Below are 19,805 nucleotides of genomic sequence, written 5' to 3'. Positions count from 1 at the left end.
ATTGTAATGTGGGAAGTTTCAATGGAGTTTCTTTATTTACTCCTGTAAATGTATTCCACTTATTGCTGACCTGTTACATTGCAGCTGTAAGACTGGTTGGAAATATCCCAGCGATGACAGTAGATCGGGTCAAAAGAGGCCCTTTTTCTTCATGTCTCTACTCTCTGCTCTTCCCTGCAGGGTCCACAAGGCCTCGTTGGGATAGCTGGGGTGTTGGGAGCTCCTGGTGAAAAGGTAAGGCGTGTGTTTCTCTGTCATTAGGCTGTCAGTCGCCATCAGCTGCTTAGTCATCAGTGGCAGACCCCTGTAATTAGGGCTGTGTTAGCAGTCCTGGCTCAGGGGGGCCCCGTGTGTCCAAAACACAGCCTCAAAATAAACTGAACACTCTCAGATTGACATCAATAACAATATTGTCAAAGCCATGTCACTGTTATTGATCGTAACCACTCCAGCTCGCCGTTTGAGGAAGTGCGGCGTGCTCAATCTAGCAAGAGGGAAATGTTTTCGGACAAATTGTTCTGTCACTGAATGTCAGGAAAGACTAGATCCGACTAGACTCATTATGCTGTGCTGACATATTTATTATATGTCTGCTTAACAAAGATGCCCACACACACACACACACACACACACAGGACTTACAAATACTTTACACGGGCATGGTGGATGTCATGATGATGCAATCAATCTTGATTATTTACAGTTCATAAATGTTTCAGTCAGAAATAGTTTCTGCTGCTCTAATAGCCTGAATATTTCGTTTCTAGCTGAATATCGCTGTGATTACGTCAGTATTCGCCAGTTATTCCTGCACCTTTATGCTTTCGATTCTATTAGTTATCATTTTTGTTACAATTGTGTTCTTGTGTGTGTTTCGTGAATGCGACACAGTCAAATGAAAACTTAAGCATCACTGACACAAAGGTTAAAGTCAAAACTTGGCAAACTTCATTTCCACCCTAAGTCGGACCTCCAACCGTCCTGAAGTATGCGCTCACGTTAAACTCCTCGCGCCCAGCTGTCACTCCAACCTCGTGCATTTAAAAAGCTCCTCTCCGGTTTCACTGTACTTTATTGGCAGAGTTCATGTCGAGTTGTGCTGGGCTGTTCCATGAGGTTCCAGGTCACAGTTTAACAGGCTCTCTCTGTCTCTTTTAATGTTTTTATCCCCAAGGGTGACAGAGGACCAGTGGGTCCAACAGGTCCATTTGGGGAAAAGGGGCCAAGGGTAAGTAGAGGATACGCTCAAGAGTTCTGTTTCTTGTCCGACAGCCTGAACGCTCCAGAGGTCTTTACAACTTAAATATGGATCCTATAGGTCCACTGCTGTGTATTGGGTTTGACAAGAATGTCCTTAAAATTCCTTGAAGAGATTCAATTCAGATTGTTTTGGAATATGCCAGCATATTTTGACATTTTTGGATCCATGGGATCAAAACAAGCTACTGTCTGGTGCTTTTGCGCTGTTGTTTCTGGCCCGCTCTCCTCGCTGTCCCGAGGCCCTGCGTGGACTCCATCTCTATGACTTTGGGCTCCTGTCCTGACCTAGCTGGCTGGCTGGCATTACGACGAGCCGATTGGTTGGCTGGGAGAGAGGATGAGTCATTTAATGGCAGACGGACTGAATAATAACATGATGAAATCACAGACCGGGTCTGTTTGACTGAGAGTTATGTGACTTATGCAAGAAGTTAGGCTGACTGGTGTGAAAGTATTTGGGTTTCGCTGAAGCTACATTAGAAAGGAGTGTTATTATTTGTCTACTTACTGCAGTTTATTATGGTTTCCCATCTCTATAAAAAAGCCTGTTTACGCCTGTAATATGTGTTTATTATTGTTCTAACCGCACAGAATCGTTCCAAAATGATTCCAAATAGCTGATGAGAGCTTCTCTGATTTCTAATCCAACAAGAGCGGCGCCCACTCTGTCTAATCATAGACCTTATTTCCTACGCATCTGAGCTGTTGCCGTAGGGTTTATGTCAAATTAACCCTGTTGGCTGTGTTTCTCTTTTGCTGTAAGGGCTACCCAGGGTTGCCAGGAAGTCCTGGAAACATTGGTCTGCAAGGTGCACCTGTAAGTTTCCAACTTCTCATGTTTGAACTATAAACCCATATCATAACAACCATAACAACTGTTACCCTAAATTGGGCCGGGGGGGTTAAATGATGCACTGCCTGTTGATCTTCATTTGACCGCACCAGTTTCCCATCGCTTTGATTGCATCGCCTATTTTGGGGTTGATCTTTCTGTTTTTATTCTCACAGGGTCCACAGGGGCCCAGAGGCACTCCAGGTATTCCTGGCTCCAAGGGCAGGATGGTAAGAGCTGTTTTTACCTTTCCGGAATTAGTTGCACTAATCCCTGGTTTCGTATGAGCCTCCCTTATTTTAATGAGTGACCATGGAAACGTTTCAGACTCTTGGTCATCTGTTTTGCATTATAATGTTGTTCCCATAAAACAAAGGTTAGAGCAATTAAAAGGCATGTGTTGTCCTTCCACTTGGCCCAGGTTTCTTTATAGGTGCATTTACAGCTGTTTTATAAGCCCCAAGACTCTCATGTCGAAGCGTATTACGGTAATGTCAACTGCTGAGACACCACGTGGCAGAGAGGTGAATAACAGCTAAAGAAACAGATGTGAAGATAATTCACACAGGCAAGGGCAGCAGAACCAAGAGAACCATAAAAAAATCCTTTTACCTAGACGCCAAAGGCTGCATCATCCCAGCAAGACAGGCTGCCGCCTGTAAGCGCAATACACCAAGTTTAAGGGTCCTGCTTTGCCACAAGATCTTTTCTTTAGTTCTCTGTTGTGACAAAAATTGGCATTTCCACTCCCTTCCCTCCTTTACCCCCCTCCAGTTCCAGAGGCTGCTTACAGAGAAAGTTTCTTTTCAATTACCTTCAGTGTTTAAAAGGTGCTCTGATGCAGCAAAAACACAGATTTTTTTCTTTTTTCACTGAACCACTTTTAGAAAAAATAGTCGAAGTTTCCAGTCTTCCAAGCTACAGATTAGGAAGTCTATAAAACTAGCACATATATACCTCATCCTGATTTTACTTCCTGCTATACCCTTTTCGGGTAGTTTGTTCCATTTGAACATTTTGCCAGTGGAACATGTGGCAGTCATCATCATGTCAGGGCTTGTTCTGGTTTGCGTAATCCATACGATGTGCCTGTCTGTTTGCGGTTGCATTTCCTGTCTTGCCGAGGTACCATTTGTTTGAACTAAAGTCCATTATTTCTGCGAGCGGACGTGTCTGGAAGGGCTGTCAGACATAAACACTCACCCTTTCTGGAAGCCTGATAAGAGGTTTGAACCTTAGAATTCAACGTAAAGGAAGCGAACATCCTGTGCGCTTTGTATTGGGCGTCTCCATCGTTTTTAACCCCTGAGCTATAAAAAAGCCGTTTCCTGGGGTGAAGTTATTAGGCTTCACCTGCCCGTTTCGACACACCTGCAGTGCTTCTGAAGGGAGGAAAGTATTTAGTATTCTCACCGACGTAGCTCCCCTGCCGTCCTGTTTTTCCACTTCTCTTTACCTTTACTTGTCATTCAAATGTTTCTTTAACATTTATTCTATTTAAAGCTTAAAATCAACCCCAAGTTTTATGTTTAGCCACATCTTAATTAAAAAGGAGCAACAAGTTTTCAACGACTTTTCTTGAGACTTGATTGGAGCTGCATGGCTCTGTGGCCAAAGGCTAAACTGAAGCTAACAGGGATCCAAGCCATCAACTGCAGCTGCACCAGAAGAAAAAGGTCCTGGGTTGTCTTGAGAGATCTTTATCTGTCACCATACCTGTGTGTGTGCTCCTGGAATGTTTGTAGGAGGGGTTTGCTCAGCAGAAAAATACAACAAACGAACCCTAAATGTCTTTGCTGCTCCTGTTATTTATGGCGCTCACTGTATTTCCTGCACCCCTCATTCTTTGTTGAGTGATGTTCGGTGTTTCGCTCTGATGTCTCGCAGGGTCCGCAGGGCCCGGACGGCCCAACGGGAGAAGCCGGCCCCGAGGGCACCAAGGTAATGATGTTAAAGAGCATCTCTGCATGCATGTGAGGGCTGATTTGGAGGCCTTCCTTTGAATAAATCATTGCTCGTTTTAGCAGCTACTGTTTCAGGACTGGTCTGATCAATTCCAGTTTTCTGAATGAAAAGTGTCATTTTTTTACCTGCAGGGTGAAAAAGGTGTCATGGGGCAAAAAGGAGAACTCGGATCCATAGTGAGTATAATCTGTGTGAATCTTCGTGATCTCGCTGGCTTCGTGAATCTGTGATGAGAGAATGGGGACATGAGCTGAACTGGGTGCTTCTTCCTGTTTTCAGGGCAAACGTGGGGGTCCCGGTGAGAGAGGCCCTCCTGGGAAGCTCGTAAGTGACCTTTGTAGATGTCATTCAGCTGAATTTCTCTTTCAGTGATTCTAGGTGGTGAGACGTTTGGGGGCAAATCTGGCCCACAGGCTGGCGCTTTTGTTCTGTTCATTTTGTGTTTTTATAGCAGGGGTTTATGACTTGTTGAACGCCAAGCTCGGGAATAAAAAGTGCTTCACCTGCAAGTTTAATCGCTGTTGGAGTCAGTTCTTTGGCTCATCGAGGCAGGAGTTGGCTGTACTTTGTCCAGTCATGTACTGTTGTTGTAACCGATCTGCAGACATTTGCAGATGTGCTGGCAATTATACCCACCTGTATTAGTGCTGATCCTCCTTGGGTGCATGGAGGTGCTTGATTTCATCCATAGCCGTGGTTGTTTGTGGGTGAAACTTTGAAGAAGTAGTCCATTTTCTTTGTATGATTGTAATGATTGGATCTTGCCTCAGTTGCGCCGATACCCCTAAATGCTGCTTGTGGATAGGGGACACTGCTGTTGTCACAGCGCCATCTTGTGTCCAGATCCGTGACGGAAAATGCGCCGCTACAATATTGAGGAGCTCCTGGAACCCAGTGAAATCTTTCCATTAATGCTTCTTATTTAGTGCTTTGATGACGTTTCAATAATTAGTTTTATAAATAAATAAGTTTTGTCTCGTGTTCGGTTGATGTACAGGACTCTTCGCACAAGTCCTGGCTGCTCGCTGAATATTAATTATGATATAAAAGGCAAATGATTGTTTGTTTTGAAGCTCCTGAATGCATTTAAATCTCAAGACGGGTTCTTCACCATCTGTAGTGGTGATGCTTGTAAAGCTGTCTGTGTGTACCTGTTAGCCTGAGACCATATCTGTGTGTTTTTCAGGGTAAACCAGGTGGCCTTGGCAGCACTGGGGAGAAAGGCCCCCCCGGCGAGCCAGTACGTATGATGTCATCTAATGCGGTCCAACCAAAACTCTGCTTGTGATTATTTGATTGCGGCGGTCACTGATCACATTGTCACACACTGCTATCATTTAGATCAGTATTTCTTAGGACGGCTCATTAGCTGTGAAACTGCTCATATCGGATGATTAAACGCTGAATGTTCTCTTTTGGATTCAGGTTCATTTTCTGGAAACCCTAAGTCATCCCAGGGACATTAACACTGTCAAACAAACAGACGCAAATATTTATGAGAGAGGGGCCATCCATTAATACTATAGACACGGTTTATGTTGTAGCTATTTGGACAGAGTCCAGCGAGAACCCATGTGTCTTCAGCTGTCAGACCTCTCTGCTCTACACTGTTACACATGTGCCTGCTACTTGCTACTGCTAGCAACATTGAAAGCCCCCCCCGCCAAGATGTTTCTTTTAATTGTACATGTGACAGCAAAATAAATACCGTTTATTAAAAGTTGTAGTAAAAGCATCGTTGCAATTTTCCACCCCAGGTCCGCGCTCAGGTTTAAGAGATGCTTTAAGACAATATCCTTTTTTAAGGACCATTATTGTCCTTGCAGGGACCCAGAGGACCCCCAGGAGAAGCTGGAACAGAAGGAGAGCCAGGACTTGAAGTACCTTTAATTGATTCAATCCCTTATTAACATACTATTACTGCTGTTTGTCAGTACTTATTTTGACTCTGTCCTGTCTCTGTAGGGTGAGCCAGGTGAGGAGGGGCAGCCTGGTGTGACCGGAGAACCGGGGTTAAAGGTCAGTAACACCTGAACTCCTGAACTGTTCATGTCAAGTTCAGCACTTTTTCCGCACCTTAAATTTGGTTTCAGATGAGTGTGTGAGGTCTGTGTGTGTGTGGGTGGGTGTGAGGCCTCTATGTGTGTGAGGTCTGTGAGTGTGTGAGGTCTGTCTGTGTGTGAGCTGACTCTTCTGGGTCTCTGCAGGGTGATGCTGGACCTCCTGGACATGAAGGGGAACAAGGACAGGAGGGAATAAGAGTGAGTGACTGATAACAACCAATAATCTCTTCCTTCATTATGTTTTGGGAAATTGAACCCCTCGTTTATTTGCCCCCCCCCCCTCTATTTGGCAGCAAAATATCCCCCCTCACACACACACACACACCATCTGTACACAAATGCAGGCCCAACATAAAGGTTCCACAAGTTTTTCGCTCACAACTTGCGTCATCTGAATGGAAGAATGGAGATTAAATCATGATGACATTTGAGGATCTCTGCACACAAATTCTCTCGTCTTCTCTTCGCCCGGTTTGTTTGACAGTTGGACCAACAACAGTCCCTCAAATGACAGGATCCAGACCCAGTTTGTGTTTGCGAGCCACTGATTAGGATTACATAAGGCATTTCCCTTTACCAGTCGAATCAGCATACTTTGTGCTCGTTGACATAGGTCACATATGACACATGGAACTAAATGTTACCAGAATTAATGATCAGCATCTTTTAAAGGTCATGCCCCCCCCCTCTGTTGTTCAGTTTGTTTTATTTGCTTCAGTGGCACAGATCATGCCCGAAACCAAAATTTTCCCCTCAATTCTTTGACTTTATTCAGAGGTTTTTACCATCGAAGAGCTCCCTCCTTGATCCAAAACCCACAACCTCAGTGAAATTAATACAATAGATTTATGTGTAACAAAAAAAGCATATACATCCACTAAAATCTGACCTCCAGAGCTCAAGTTCCTACACTGAAGGACCCAATTAAACTTCGATCAACCACCTTGACCTGGATGATGAGTGTAAACCCCAACGTATCGTCTCCATCTGTGCTTGGAGGACAGTTGTCCCCTCTCTTTTGCCTTGGAACACATCACTGTCGTGTCCCGTCTTTTCTAGACCTTTAAAGCCTGTATGGACATTTTGCATTTTTGTTAAATGGTGATGTATCTATAGGGTTCCCCAGGTCCTCCTGGTGAAGACGGCCCACAAGGAAAAGACGGACCAAAGGTAAGCTGTGAGCCAAAATGATACATCTGTCTCCTTATGGTGACATAAAATCAAATATGCAATAAAATATGTAGGTCCATAAAAATAAACCCATGGCTCTTTCATATACCAGCAAGTCATCTGACCTACAGATCTGACTGTGACACGTTCTTCTCTGTATCTGGTTCTATCACCCTGCCAGGGGGATCCTGGTGAGCGAGGGCCACCTGGAGAGCCTGGAGACAAAGGAATCGAAGGAGACTCTGGGCCCCCCGGATCACCTGGTGAACCCGGAAAACAGGGCTTCCGTGTATGCTTATTATGTTTCCAAGATATCTAAATGTAACATCTTTAATTTTTAAAAGAAATGCTAACGAGTGAGGGAACAGTTTAAAGGGACATTTTGATGTCACCAATCAAATAAAAATGCAAATTTTAATGAATATGCATCAGGACCAACCTGTTTCAAAGGTGGATCCTCCACAGTAGTTTCTCAAAATTGAGATTGGTGGACCTAGATGGGATGTTTCTGTAAGCCAAAAGTGAACCTCAGTTTTTACATCATTGAACCTGAGGAGCACCGAAAACGTGCTGTTGATCTGTCAGTATCAAGATCCACCAGTAGGGGGCAGCATTCCCCTCACCAAAGATGGCTTGTGAAAGACGCTATAATGATTCTCGATTACCGTTCAGATGATGAGGCATATTTGTTCAAAGTGGCTGTTTGTCTCATGTTACAGGGGCCTGAAGGAAAACCCGGCCCCCCAGGGAACAGAGGACGGCATGGCAAGAAAGTAAGAGCCGCTCACGTTAGTGTTCCCACACTGAAACTAATGTGTGGATGATTGACACAGTGGACAATGTTGGTCTCTCTTCCAACAATATTCTGTCTCTTCTCAGGGTGAAAGAGGCCTTCCAGGTCCTCTCGGCGAGGTTGGCGAGCGTGGTGACGTGGGCCAGCCAGGTGAACCAGGACCGAAAGGTGCCAGAGGAACGCGAGGCGCACCAGTGAGTGCTCGTGCTTTCCACCTGTCCTTTCACCTCATCGTGTGCCTGTCACTCATCTGCAGCGACACGTGCTTCCACTGACAACACATACTTACTCTGTCCAGTCTGGAGGAGTTTCGAAGTGCGCTAAACTGCATTTTTTTGCCTTGAAAAAAGGGAAAATGCCCTTAAAGGAATATAAGCAGTCCATCTTTCTGGCTGCAGGGGCATGCCGATGTCTGACTGACAGCAGACAGCCTTTACTGTTGTTACACATGTTCAAACAAGAGGCAACTCAAACTTAAACTTCTGCTGTAGGTTTAAAGTCACGTGCAAGTCGTTTTTCTTTTTTTTGTGGGGGATGAAGTGTAGGTTTACTTTTTCTACAGTATGGATTGATTTTCTGTACAATAATGGATTTTGTTTGCTTTTTTGACCACCAAGCCCGTGTTTTAATAACCGTAGGGAGGACATTTTGCAGCTAAGTAATAAAATCAGATAACAAAATCCGAGTGCTTGGTTTGGGGCCGAACTTATATTTAGCTGAAAAGGAGCAGGAAAGCAAAACAAACTTTGTGTTCCTTTTTTTTCTTCATCGCTTCCAGGGTCACCCTGGAGTCATGGGGATGGAAGGGCAACCAGGACTGCCAGGATACACAGTGAGTTCCTCTGTGACCAAACTACACTTAGCTTAGCATTTTCACAAGCACAAACACAGACACTAGCGTATAAGCCACGATCTTTTTCGTGGAGGGCAAAAACAATTGCATTTTAGCCATCGTCAGCAAAGTTAAGGAGCTCAAGAAGAAGCTGATTATCCAGTGAAAACAGCAGCAGGTAACAGAAACAAACAGACTGAAGCTGTTAAGCTGTTTTTCTCTGGGCTGCATGTCAGGCTGCTCAGAGTCAACATGAGCAGGTTTAGGCAGCATGGCTGGAGCTGCCACGAGTTCATTGAGCCCTTTTTGTGTGCGTGTGTGTGTTTGTGTGTGAAGGGTCTCACGCTCATTCACACTTGACTTAGGCTGCTGTCTGATGTCTGACTCTGTGCCAGGTTTAAATGAAAGACTGCCTCTGCACAAAGACCAGTGTTTGCTTGATTCACATGCTGACGGCAGAACCTGTAGCCAGCAGAATTACAGCAGCCTTGTTAGATGGAACAATCTTTGGGTTTTTTTAGGGTCACCCCGGCCAGCCTGGACCAATCGGATCACCGGGAGCTAAAGGTGAAAAGGTAACCGCACACTATAATCGTTGTTTGAAATCAAATGATTTTGTTTTAAGCATGTTAGATTTAACATATTTTGAGTGTAATATGAGGTTATAAAATGTCATCTGTGTGCGTGTGATTGTTGGTGCTTGCCCATTCCAGGGTTATCCCGGTGAAGACAATAAGACCCCAGGACCACCAGGGCCCTTAGGTGAACCAGTAGGTCCTTTTAACTCTCCATTCTGATCCCTTGCGTGCTTTCCTAGACTGACTCTAGTGTTACATTAAGTCCAGCTTCATCTTTCTCTGCTGTTTATGTTTCCACGGAAACAGTTTGAATCGGTACTGTAGTAACAATTGGCTGTAGTAACGACTGGCCCCGGGCTACCACTGGGGCCCTGGTCTGGCCCGGGTGGTAGCCCCAGTCTGGCTGCAGCAATGAGAGCGTCCTTCTGACCATACGGGGTCCAGAGTCTTATAAAGACTTCTAAAGAATCTTATCTTTAGGCCTTGAGGAACAGCACCCAGTTCATTTGAAGGTGTGTGGGTACGTATGAAGGTGTGTGTTTATGTGTATATGTTTGTTTCCACAGGGACCCCCAGGTGAACGGGGAGATCGCGGGGAGCCGGGGGACGAAGGATATCCGGTAGATATATACAATTAAATTACTGTTAATCAGATCACACATAGCAAAGAGTGCTGGGCACTTTTAGCCGTAATTATATTATAAAATATTATTTAGTTTGTAAATGTGTTCTACCTATATGTGAATTTGAACATGGATTTGTGCATTCATTCTTCACTTTTTTCTGATCTGTTCTGATCAGTGATTAATTTGATATTTCAGGGCTATACTGGTCCCACTGGATCTCGTGGAGCTGTTGGACCACAAGGCCCGCCGGTACGTCAGTCAATAACTGTAGGACAGTTGGAACGAGCAGCTAATGCGCTGACAGTTGATTCATGTATCTTTCTGTCTTTTTCCTGCTTTTTGCAGGGCTCACCAGGCCTCCCTGGAGTACCAGGTCCAAAAGGAGAGACAGCTGCTCCGGTGAGTCCTGAAGCTTTTACTTTAGCATTTTTGCCTGCAGTCATTCTCTAATGCGCTGTACCAGGTTGCATAGTTAGCATCGTTTTCCCCCGGTTTCACTGGGAGAGTTACTGGTAAATACTGGGGGTAGGAACTGTTCCAGTCTCTTGGCCCTCTCGATGGTCATGTCCCCATCATGGGGGAGATGTCAAAAGTTAAAATAATAACAAAAACCAAGGAGGGAGCAGCAACTTGAACTGTGCTGTCATCAGGTTTTGCCCATGTGACATATTTTGTTCCGATCTCTGCAAGCTGTATCCGTGTGCACATCATTGAACACGTTAATGAGCGGCACGTGTTGTGTTGGGATACCTAGAAATTAGAAAACGCTGGCATGAAAAAGTTGGCATGTCTTTGTGTACATGGTGATGGACGCTACGAACGAGATAAGTGGTGTCTGCTAGGCTAATGCTCCTCTTCTGCTGGGGTCCATGTCACATCCTGCTCTAGGGTTAGCCAATCAGCTGGAGTAAACCTTAACATCTGAGCACCTACCCTAGAGAAGGGACTTGGTTAGGCCCGGTAAAAAGGTCAAATGGCCCTTCAGGGAAGGTTCCTGTAGTGCAGACACACACCAATGTCCTGTAAATTGACCCCAAAGGTCCTGCAGTGGAAACACGCCTATTATTCCACCTGTTGCGGATGTAAAATAATCTCCTGAAAAGTCTCTAGACTATCGAATGGGCAGTGCAAAGACGCACAGCGGTCCTGAAGACAGGTTTCCACGAGTTCAGCGTCTCCTCTGTGCCAGCTGATGTTTTTCTTCGCCGCGTTGTTGAGGAAAACATCCTAAAATTAGAGCAATTGGCAGTTCACATGATACACTGCGGTCGAACCAGCAGACGGGAGCTGATTTTCCGAGCACTTTTGAATCTCCAGCCTTGTCACCGGCCGCCCGATTACGTAACTACGACTCCCAACCTCCCTTTTAATAGTGAAGCGTTTACGGGCTCCCAGATACCACTGAATTTCTTCCACACATGAGGCAGCTTTTATGTAAAATGTGATTACATAACTATTTCAAATCTCGCCTCCAGTCTGAGCCGTCTTTATGTGCATCATATAGACTGTTTAGATACCTGATGTGTATTTTTCTATGTATTTTACTGCTCTTTCTGCTAAATATGTTTATTGTCATGGTTGTAAACAATCATGCTGAAAGCTGAGTCGTTCCAAAAGCTGTGTGAAATTTACAGATGTGTTTATTCATTTTCTTTGTCCAAACTGGACTGAAGAGAGTACCGAAAGTGTCCTCAGCTCCACGTTTCCATATGACTTGCATTAGACACAGTCTTTAAAATGTCCTCACTTCAGTGAAAAAAAAGTGAGATACATAAGTGTGTGTGTGTGATTTTATGACCGTCCTTTCACTTTTTATATGGGTGTTTACTCAGGGTTTACCAGGAAAGAAAGGTGGAAGAGGGCAGGTCGGAGCTCCTGGCATTGAGGTGAGTATTACGTAATCTGAGACTTAAAAAAAATAAAGTAAAAGAACCACAAATCAGGCTGTTGAGTGATGTCACTGTCATCTCATCCTTCCAGGGGCCAGCTGGTTTAGCTGGACTCAGGGGGATGAAGGGTTACCCAGGGATGGATGGTCCCCCAGGACTAACTGGGTTACCAGGGTTACCAGGAAAACAAGGACGAAAGGTGATCAATAAGCACTAATAAAGACAGGAAGTTATGGATTATTTTTTATATAACAAAATTTCCTTGGACAAAATATCTTGACGGTATTACTAATGTTTGGTTAGTGGATGTTGATGAAGATTAAGTGCTACGACCAAACATTGACCATCAATTTTGAGGTATTATAGGAATATTTAGTGTCGCCTGTCATCTCGGGAAGGATTTAGATCAGTAGGAGTTACGATGTCCTGCTGCAAAGTAAATATACCAACAATTTCTGCTAACATGTGAAACATAATTAGATGATTGTTTCTGATTAACTTGTGTAGCTGGTTTCTGGCTCATTGCGTCACAGAAAAAAAAGGTTTGTGGGAATTATTGGAAACTTTGGACCAGCGTGATACAAAGGATCTTTACAAGTGTATGTAAACCTTGAGGCACGGCTACGTGAGTCATGTCTGGGGATACTGTAGTTGGTTGAGGTTGAGCCAACAGTCTGCTCTGGCTGTCTGACGTTCTCGCTGCACTACAAAGTCCTGGAGAGAGACAGGAAGTCTGGAATTGCAGTTTAAAAGTTCAGAGCACATCCATGTCTATTGGGAAAGATACAACTTCCTTTGACTTCTGCTTAAGATTCCCCCTGGAATATTCATCCTTTTTAGTTGTTATTCCCACGATGCTCAACATTCATCTTCTTGTTTATTGTTTTTCTCAATTCATTTGCATATTGATAATTTTATTAATGCAGTTGTGATCAGCAAAAAGGAAAGAACAGGATCAGGATAGAAGGCTTAAAACCATAACGTTCATCACAATCAGTCATCAGTCTGTCAGGCAAAGAGGTGTTAAAAGACAGAACTTTATCTTTCCTGTATCATTGAGGCGCAGCGATGATTTAATGTCATCAACAATTATGGTTATATTTCACAAAAGCAGCCGATATGCTGCTCATCCCCTTAACAGTGTTCATTAGGATGAATGGAAGGCTAATTTAGGTGAGACATCTTAACTCATCAGTGTTTCAACCACTTGCATTTTTCTGTGTGTTTAGGGTCAAATGGGCGTAATTGGAAAAGAGGGCCTTGTCGGGCGTCCAGGTCCCAGGCCAGAACGTGGCCTTCCTGGACTTCCTGGAGAAAGAGGACCACCTGGTCAGAAGGTGCTTAATATTATAATATACTGCCTAAATTGTATGTACAGTATACCTATGTGTGCTTTCATGTGGAACTCCTGACCTTTTCTTAGGGAGACCCAGGACTGGTGGGGGACAGGGGATCCCCAGGGCTCAAGGGCATGGTGGGGGCTACAGGTGACCAGGGCAGAAAAGGTGAAACGGGAGCCAAAGGGCAACCGGTGAGTACTTCCAGTCAGTGGTGGCTGTATTAATGCCCTCTTTTGTAGGTGTTTCTGTAGCTCTTTTCACAAACAAGCAGGCTGCTGGGAAGTGAGTTTATGACTTGCGCCACTGCTTCAGTTCCTCCTTTTTTCCACATCTGAAGTCAGACAACACACACGATTTTATTCCCAGGGAACGTATAAGAGTATAGGTATTATTTCAGACCTTTTCTAAATATAGCTTCAGGGCTTTGGATGACCGGACCGGCCAGGCAGTGATGGGGTTTACAATGTGTGAGATAGACATTTCTACCCCCCCAGAGGGGCGTAACAAATTATCTGAGCGAGACCTGAAATTGAAGTATTTTACCGGGTTAGGCCAAGTTACGTAAGAGCCTACACTGCAGAGACCATTAAAAAAGGAGCTGCTCCACTTAACTTATGTAACTCCTCAAAGGAGGCAAAAAAGGAAAACAGCATTCTATCCCCCCTCCACTTTTCTCCATTGATGCTTGGGAAAAAAGAGCAAGCAGAAGCCCTTGGGTCAGATCCCTTTACACGTTTCAGTGAGTTCGAGTTTCTCGGTCAAATTCTGTGGGCCGAAAGCAGATCTGTCTGGAGGAAGTTGACGGCTGGCTGCAAAAACAGCGTCTGCCACCCTGGATGAGAGACGGCGTTCAGGCACGGAGCGCAGACATCAAACCCGCCCCCCAGCTGTGCGTCTCAAACGCGCTGTCTGAACGTGATCTGGGGCTGCTGTAGATCCAGACATACGTCTGCCGCGGCCCCCAGTTCTCTTAGAATTGATGAAGAACTGATGGAGCAGCAAGTGGAAAAGGTCAATGCATGGTGTATCTTTGAACCTTGGTTCTTTTGCACGTTCTTCTCATCTTATTCATGAATATATATGGCCCACAGAATAGCACAGCATAGAAACGACACTCGCTAATGTTGCAATAATAATATTCGCTTTGAGTGTGTTTCACTCTTTATTAATCACTCTTTGACCACTTTTCTTCCCATAGGGGGAAGTTGGAAATGTGGGGATGACTGGTTTGAGTGGATTTCCAGGACCAAAGGTGAGAGCAAACACGTTACCAACCAACAGACAATGAAAGATTCCAGAAAAAGTGTATGAGCTACATTTAGGTGTAGTTTTATTTTTACCTTTGGATTGATCCGAGCTCATTTCTTTCAAAATAGGGGCCGAACGGTGATTTGGGATTCAGGGGCTTACTCGGTCCTAAAGGCCCAATGGGTACTCTGGTAAGTTAAAGGAAAAATTGTGAGAAGGAAAGTGGACCTTTTATTTGTAATTTCAGGACAGTGTAATGTCATATGCACTGCATAGTGATGTTATCACTGAATTTAATGAATCCTCTATTTTGCTGTTTATTTTTAGGGATTCACTGGACCTGTAGGCCCAGAAGGACTAATGGGCCCAATGGGAAAACCTGTAGGTTTCTTTGTGTGTCTGTGTATACACTGAAAAAACACACCAGCTTTTTAGTGCATATTTTAATGTAGTCTTTATATCCGCAGGGGCCAAGGGGTCCAAAGGGAACCAGTGGCGAAATGGTAAGATCGGATACAAATCGGCATACAAACCATAAACTGTCAGTAGGATGAAACATCTCCAGTGTTGCTGTCATGGCACGGTTCCCCTGTGTGATACGGACTCATTTCTTCTTTTATCCACTTTAAATGACTCTGGATTATCTGCCTATTCACATCTGCCTGTAGCAGCTTCCACAGAGGAGACAGATAAACAGAAAATACAGAGTTTTTTGTGAGAAGGAAAACAGATCATATCGACTGTTTCAGTCGTGTCTGTGCAGGTTGTTGAGTATTCACCACGGATCTTCTCTGGAAGGGTGGATCCTCTCAGAGCGAAAACAGCACAAACATTCAATTATTTGAAAATCGTTATATCAAATTGAATCTATTTTTAATTACTTTTTCAGGGGCCTCAGGGACCACAAGGGAATCCAGGACCCAGAGTAAGTATAAATAATGTATAGAAAATGTCTGGTTATATAAAGTGCACCTACTCTTCTGGATGTGCAGGTGCCAGCAGTAAATATAAAATGACAGTCAAAATAATCTCATGTCCATCTCCCCCCCCCTTTAGGGCCCTCCTGGTACCCCAGGTCTATCGGTAAGTGTTTGATATTAAAGATAGGAGTCTTAAAAGGAAAAGCTTTTTCAGCTTTTTCAGGGTAAAAAATATCCAGAAAATCCATATTTACACACTTGATTAAAGCCTCATCCTGTTTTGACCTCAGTCTGGCTGAACACGCTGTTCTTTAAAGCATCTGCCTAACTTTCCAAATGTCAAAAGTCTTGTCTAATTAATGAAACTGAATGATAGGATGTGTGGCAGCAGAGCAAAGCCAGGAGATGATAGCAAAGGGTTTTTTCTGTTCCAAGAAATCGCCAGTGATTAAAGAAGAAGGAAATCAGTGATTAAAAAAAAAAGGATAGTTGTACTTTCATTGAGTCCCTTTGGCTGTGGTGGCTTCCTGAGCAGACATCTTTGCCACTGCAATCCAACCTCACATCAAGCTCTAAATCATCACTTCCTGTTCCAACATTAATAATCCCAAAAATCAAACTATATCAGATACATCCCCATTAGCATATTATGTGATAACTGTAATATTTGTATGGATGGGGATGTGTTTTCCTTCCCCCTCCTGAAGGAAGGAATGCCAAAGATTATTGTCCTTTGTCTTGTTTCACTGCTTTGCTTTGGTATTGGACTGCATTCTTCATCATATCACTGTTTTCTCTCCAAACTGGAGGATTATTGAAGGTGCTGATGTTTTCTTTCACAAGCCTTCGGTTAAATAACGACCGGGATATTGAATTTGTTACCTTTTCACCATGCTGAGTGTGTTGCTTTGAATCCACAGAGGCACATCTACGATGACTCTGCAGTCTACGCTTTATCCGACTCCAATGTTGCCTTCAGGACGGAGGTAAAGCGCCAACAAACACAGGGGGCAAAGACTGCCTCGATAGTGCACAGAACTTTCTGTTTTTACAATCCCGCTGCTCCTGATCGACCATTAGACTTTCATTTAGTAACGCTTGAGCGTGGCTCCTGTTCCAGAGTCTCCTGGATGCAGAGATCAGCCTGCCAGACCAGAATACTGAGATACTAAGGACTCTGCGTTACCTAAGCACCGTCATCGAAGGGATCAAAAAGCCTCTGGGAACACGGGAGAACCCGGCTCGTGTCTGTAAGGATCTGCTGGACTGTCATCAGAAACCCGATGATGGTGGGAGGTTTACTGCGCTGCATCACATGCAAATTAAGAATCTACTCTTTGATCGTGTCTGATCTTTGGATGTTTTTTCAGGTTGGTTCTGGATCGATCCAAACTTGGGCTGCACTTCTGATGCATTCATGGTCTTCTGCAACTTTACGGCAGGAGGGCAGACCTGTTTACATCCCGTGGCCACTAATAAGGTAACAAGTGAACGTGGATTTACTGGATAGTGTGGAATAGATTGTAGATGGGATACACAGAGGACACAGTCGTATACCAGGAGAATACCAAGGGTCTTGAACAATGTTTTGGTGGAAGTCCATCCACCAGCTGAAAACTGAAATATAAATTTATTCTTGTTGGACTTCCTTGAGACTGGAGAAATAAATGAGTATTCCAGTTGAAACCTTCAGGAAAAGTTTTCCAGGAGACACAGCTGTGGAAATTCTTTATAATGTGATCTACTAGTAACCAAAAGGTTTAAACTTTTTAGGACAAGTTGAAGAAAAATAAAAAAGCCTATATGAAGTGTGTTCTGACTTTCACATCTGTGAAGGTTCTTTTATGGTTCTGATCACAGCTGAGTTTTCTGCTCTTTAACAACGCAGATGGTGTTTGGTGTAGGGAAAGTCCAAATGAAGTTTCTCCATTTACTGAGCACTGAGGCCAGCCAAAGCATCCTGCTCCACTGCCTGAACCACCCTCCGCACCACCCTCCGGACAGCATCAGCGCCACTGGAGCCGCTCCGCACGAGAACGCCACGCTTCACTTCCGTGGCTGGAACAAACAGATGTTTGAGAGAGACACGCTACTTGAACCACATGTGCTACAAGACGATTGCAAGGTGACGAGCCAGGCTGAAAATTGACGTGCGGAATTCCACATTAGGCGAGACTAAACAGATGTGACAGCTTGTTTTATTTCATGCTTATCCTTTTATTATTCCTTGTTTGTTTTCCCGCTGGGTCCCACAGACAGCCGAGGTGCCGTGCATGAGATCAATACTCTTCAAACATCTGCATTCACGACTAGACAGAAATTCACAGTGAATTTTCTGAATAATCAAACCGGTTTCTTTTCCTTCTCTTTCAGATCCAAGATGGCAGCTGGCACGAGTCACATTTCTTTTTCCACACTCAGGACAGCCGTCAGCTACCTATTGTCGACATACAGACGTTTCCTGCGCCACGGCCCAGTAGTCAGCGGCATATAGAAATCAGCCCGGTCTGCTTCTTTTGACGCTGGCATCCCTGTCACGTTGCTTGTGTGCATACAACTTTAATGCAAGGCTGCAAAATGGCCGCCTACCAAAGAGCAAGCATCGGATTGTGGAGACTCAAACGGGATCCAGCGGAAGGCAATTTTCCGGGCTACGACGGTCAAAGGGTGCTTATGTCAACTGATAATTGTGTAAAGTGCGTTTTGTGAACAACTGTCAGTCAAACAGTGCTTGTCCTGGCTGTAAATGGACTGTTGCAACTGCCTGATCACTGGGTAGGGCCAAGCAGCAGCCAGTCCCAATCCCTAAAGTCATACCTCCCTCTCGCCCCTCACCAGACCACCCTGAACCGAGGCCTAGCCTGAAGGAGCGAGCCGGGCCTCTAGGGGGAGCACTGTCTAAATAAAGTTTTTTTAAATGAGTGCAATAGCATGTGGTTAATGTGTGAATGCTTTAAATGTTTCTCTTTTTTTGATGAAAGACAATATTTGACTTTGTTTTCATGACATTGTTGTCGTCGGTCCTGCCCAGTTGGACCTGTACATCTTGACAGATGACGCTCTACCTCTACCTGCTCGTTTGCTTTATAGAATAGTTGCCAATGCCAAGTTAATAGTTTGACCTTGTGTTGTATGTACCGGTTACATAATATTTGTTATATTGTAAGTACTTATTGGTCATTTCTAATTTATGAACCATTTTTTTGTTACACAACATATTTTTTTGTAGCTTTTTCCTTTAAACGGTAGGTTCTTCAGGGGAAACCTATCTCTGGTGCTGCAACTGAATGAGTCATCAGTGAGTTTTTACATATTCTGTGTATATATTGATAGCATATTGTATGTTTATTTATATCCTTTTTGATTTTTTTGTTCACAGAACTGTACCACCACACGTTTAACTCTCAGAGAATCTGGTCAGCCACAACTCAGTCAAAAGAAGTATTTATGTTGACCTGTTTGTGCCTTCACACCTGTGAATATGAGTATAATATGAGATAATACTTGTCATTTGGTTTTGTTTACTGGCAGCTAGTTTGCGCCAGATTCAAAATATATATTAAAAAAAATCATCCTATTAAGTTATATTACCTTGAACAAGGCATGCGGATGACATGGGTGGATGCAAATGTGTAAATAATAAGTAACTTGAGAGAAATAAATGGAACAATTTATCCACAAATGTCTCTTTTTTAAAATTATTTTTCAAAAAGTCTTTAAACAGAACATAAAACCCAACTACTACATCTCAGACGAAGCATACAAAATGCAGTTTAAGCAGTGTGGCATTACAAGGGAGGAAGAAGGGAAGATTTTACAACACAGTATACAGTAGTTGCTATTTGCAGCACAGCTGATCAACTGGTACATTTTGTAAACCTTATTCTTATAGCACTGCGTCCGGGATTGGAATGTGCTCATTGTGTCTGTTTTGTTTAGTGCTGTATTTGTTCTTTCCAAGGCTAAGTAATTGGCTGTAATCAGCCCTTGCCCAGTTGGTGCTGGATAAATCTCCATTCATCCTGTGTCAGATGAGCAAAAAATGGATGGAAAATGCTCAAATGGCTCAGAATCACTAAACTATTAAATAATCATGTATAATTAATAGATGAAAAGTAAAGAAAAAGTAAATACCGGGAAAACTTTGCTTTATAAAACTATTGTAAAATACTTCTTTTTGCATTAAAAAGTGTTTTCATAGCTTATGTAGCATTTAAATCTAACTTTAATTCTTTTTCTCTTGATTTTTATTCATTACTTTCGGTAAGTATTCCATACTGAACGTTTCT

General features: G+C 43.7%; 1 protein-coding gene across 2 annotated transcripts in view; it reads left to right on the top strand.

The window, feature by feature from the left end:
* LOC130528865 (collagen alpha-1(XXIV) chain) overlaps window positions 1-19,198 on the top strand; it is a 48,678-nt gene extending 29,480 nt beyond the window's left edge. The window contains exons 25-61 of one of the 2 annotated variants that reach the window (XR_008951418.1): window positions 181-234; window positions 1,175-1,228; window positions 2,024-2,077; window positions 2,269-2,322; window positions 3,980-4,033; window positions 4,189-4,233; window positions 4,337-4,381; window positions 5,244-5,297; window positions 5,884-5,937; window positions 6,023-6,076; window positions 6,265-6,318; window positions 7,237-7,290; window positions 7,472-7,579; window positions 8,010-8,063; window positions 8,170-8,277; window positions 8,862-8,915; window positions 9,437-9,490; window positions 9,629-9,685; window positions 10,060-10,113; window positions 10,315-10,368; window positions 10,465-10,518; window positions 11,952-12,005; window positions 12,100-12,207; window positions 13,238-13,345; window positions 13,432-13,539; window positions 14,547-14,600; window positions 14,725-14,787; window positions 14,924-14,977; window positions 15,064-15,099; window positions 15,486-15,521; window positions 15,653-15,679; window positions 16,437-16,502; window positions 16,637-16,805; window positions 16,887-16,996; window positions 17,405-17,641; window positions 17,890-18,814; window positions 18,896-19,198. Coding sequence is in view for 1 of the 2 variants with exons in the window: in XM_057038666.1 (XP_056894646.1) it covers window positions 181-234; window positions 1,175-1,228; window positions 2,024-2,077; window positions 2,269-2,322; window positions 3,980-4,033; window positions 4,189-4,233; window positions 4,337-4,381; window positions 5,244-5,297; window positions 5,884-5,937; window positions 6,023-6,076; window positions 6,265-6,318; window positions 7,237-7,290; window positions 7,472-7,579; window positions 8,010-8,063; window positions 8,170-8,277; window positions 8,862-8,915; window positions 9,437-9,490; window positions 9,629-9,685; window positions 10,060-10,113; window positions 10,315-10,368; window positions 10,465-10,518; window positions 11,952-12,005; window positions 12,100-12,207; window positions 13,238-13,345; window positions 13,432-13,539; window positions 14,547-14,600; window positions 14,725-14,787; window positions 14,924-14,977; window positions 15,064-15,099; window positions 15,486-15,521; window positions 15,653-15,679; window positions 16,437-16,502; window positions 16,637-16,805; window positions 16,887-16,996; window positions 17,405-17,641; window positions 17,890-18,036 (2,604 nt within the window). In the remaining variant the exon portion in view is untranslated. Of the gene's footprint in view, window positions 1-180; window positions 235-1,174; window positions 1,229-2,023; window positions 2,078-2,268; window positions 2,323-3,979; window positions 4,034-4,188; window positions 4,234-4,336; window positions 4,382-5,243; window positions 5,298-5,883; window positions 5,938-6,022; window positions 6,077-6,264; window positions 6,319-7,236; window positions 7,291-7,471; window positions 7,580-8,009; window positions 8,064-8,169; window positions 8,278-8,861; window positions 8,916-9,436; window positions 9,491-9,628; window positions 9,686-10,059; window positions 10,114-10,314; window positions 10,369-10,464; window positions 10,519-11,951; window positions 12,006-12,099; window positions 12,208-13,237; window positions 13,346-13,431; window positions 13,540-14,546; window positions 14,601-14,724; window positions 14,788-14,923; window positions 14,978-15,063; window positions 15,100-15,485; window positions 15,522-15,652; window positions 15,680-16,436; window positions 16,503-16,636; window positions 16,806-16,886; window positions 16,997-17,404; window positions 17,642-17,889 lie in introns of both variants that reach the window. The other variant, XM_057038666.1, reaches the window with a different exon arrangement.
* Window positions 19,199-19,805: the final 607 nt, after the last annotated feature.

This window comes from Takifugu flavidus, chromosome 7, assembly GCF_003711565.1.
Source record: "Takifugu flavidus isolate HTHZ2018 chromosome 7, ASM371156v2, whole genome shotgun sequence".
NCBI classification, from domain to species: Eukaryota; Metazoa; Chordata; class Actinopteri; order Tetraodontiformes; family Tetraodontidae; genus Takifugu; species Takifugu flavidus.
The sequence above is the reverse complement of the archived record's forward strand: the minus strand, read 5'-3'. Positions and strand labels throughout refer to the sequence as shown.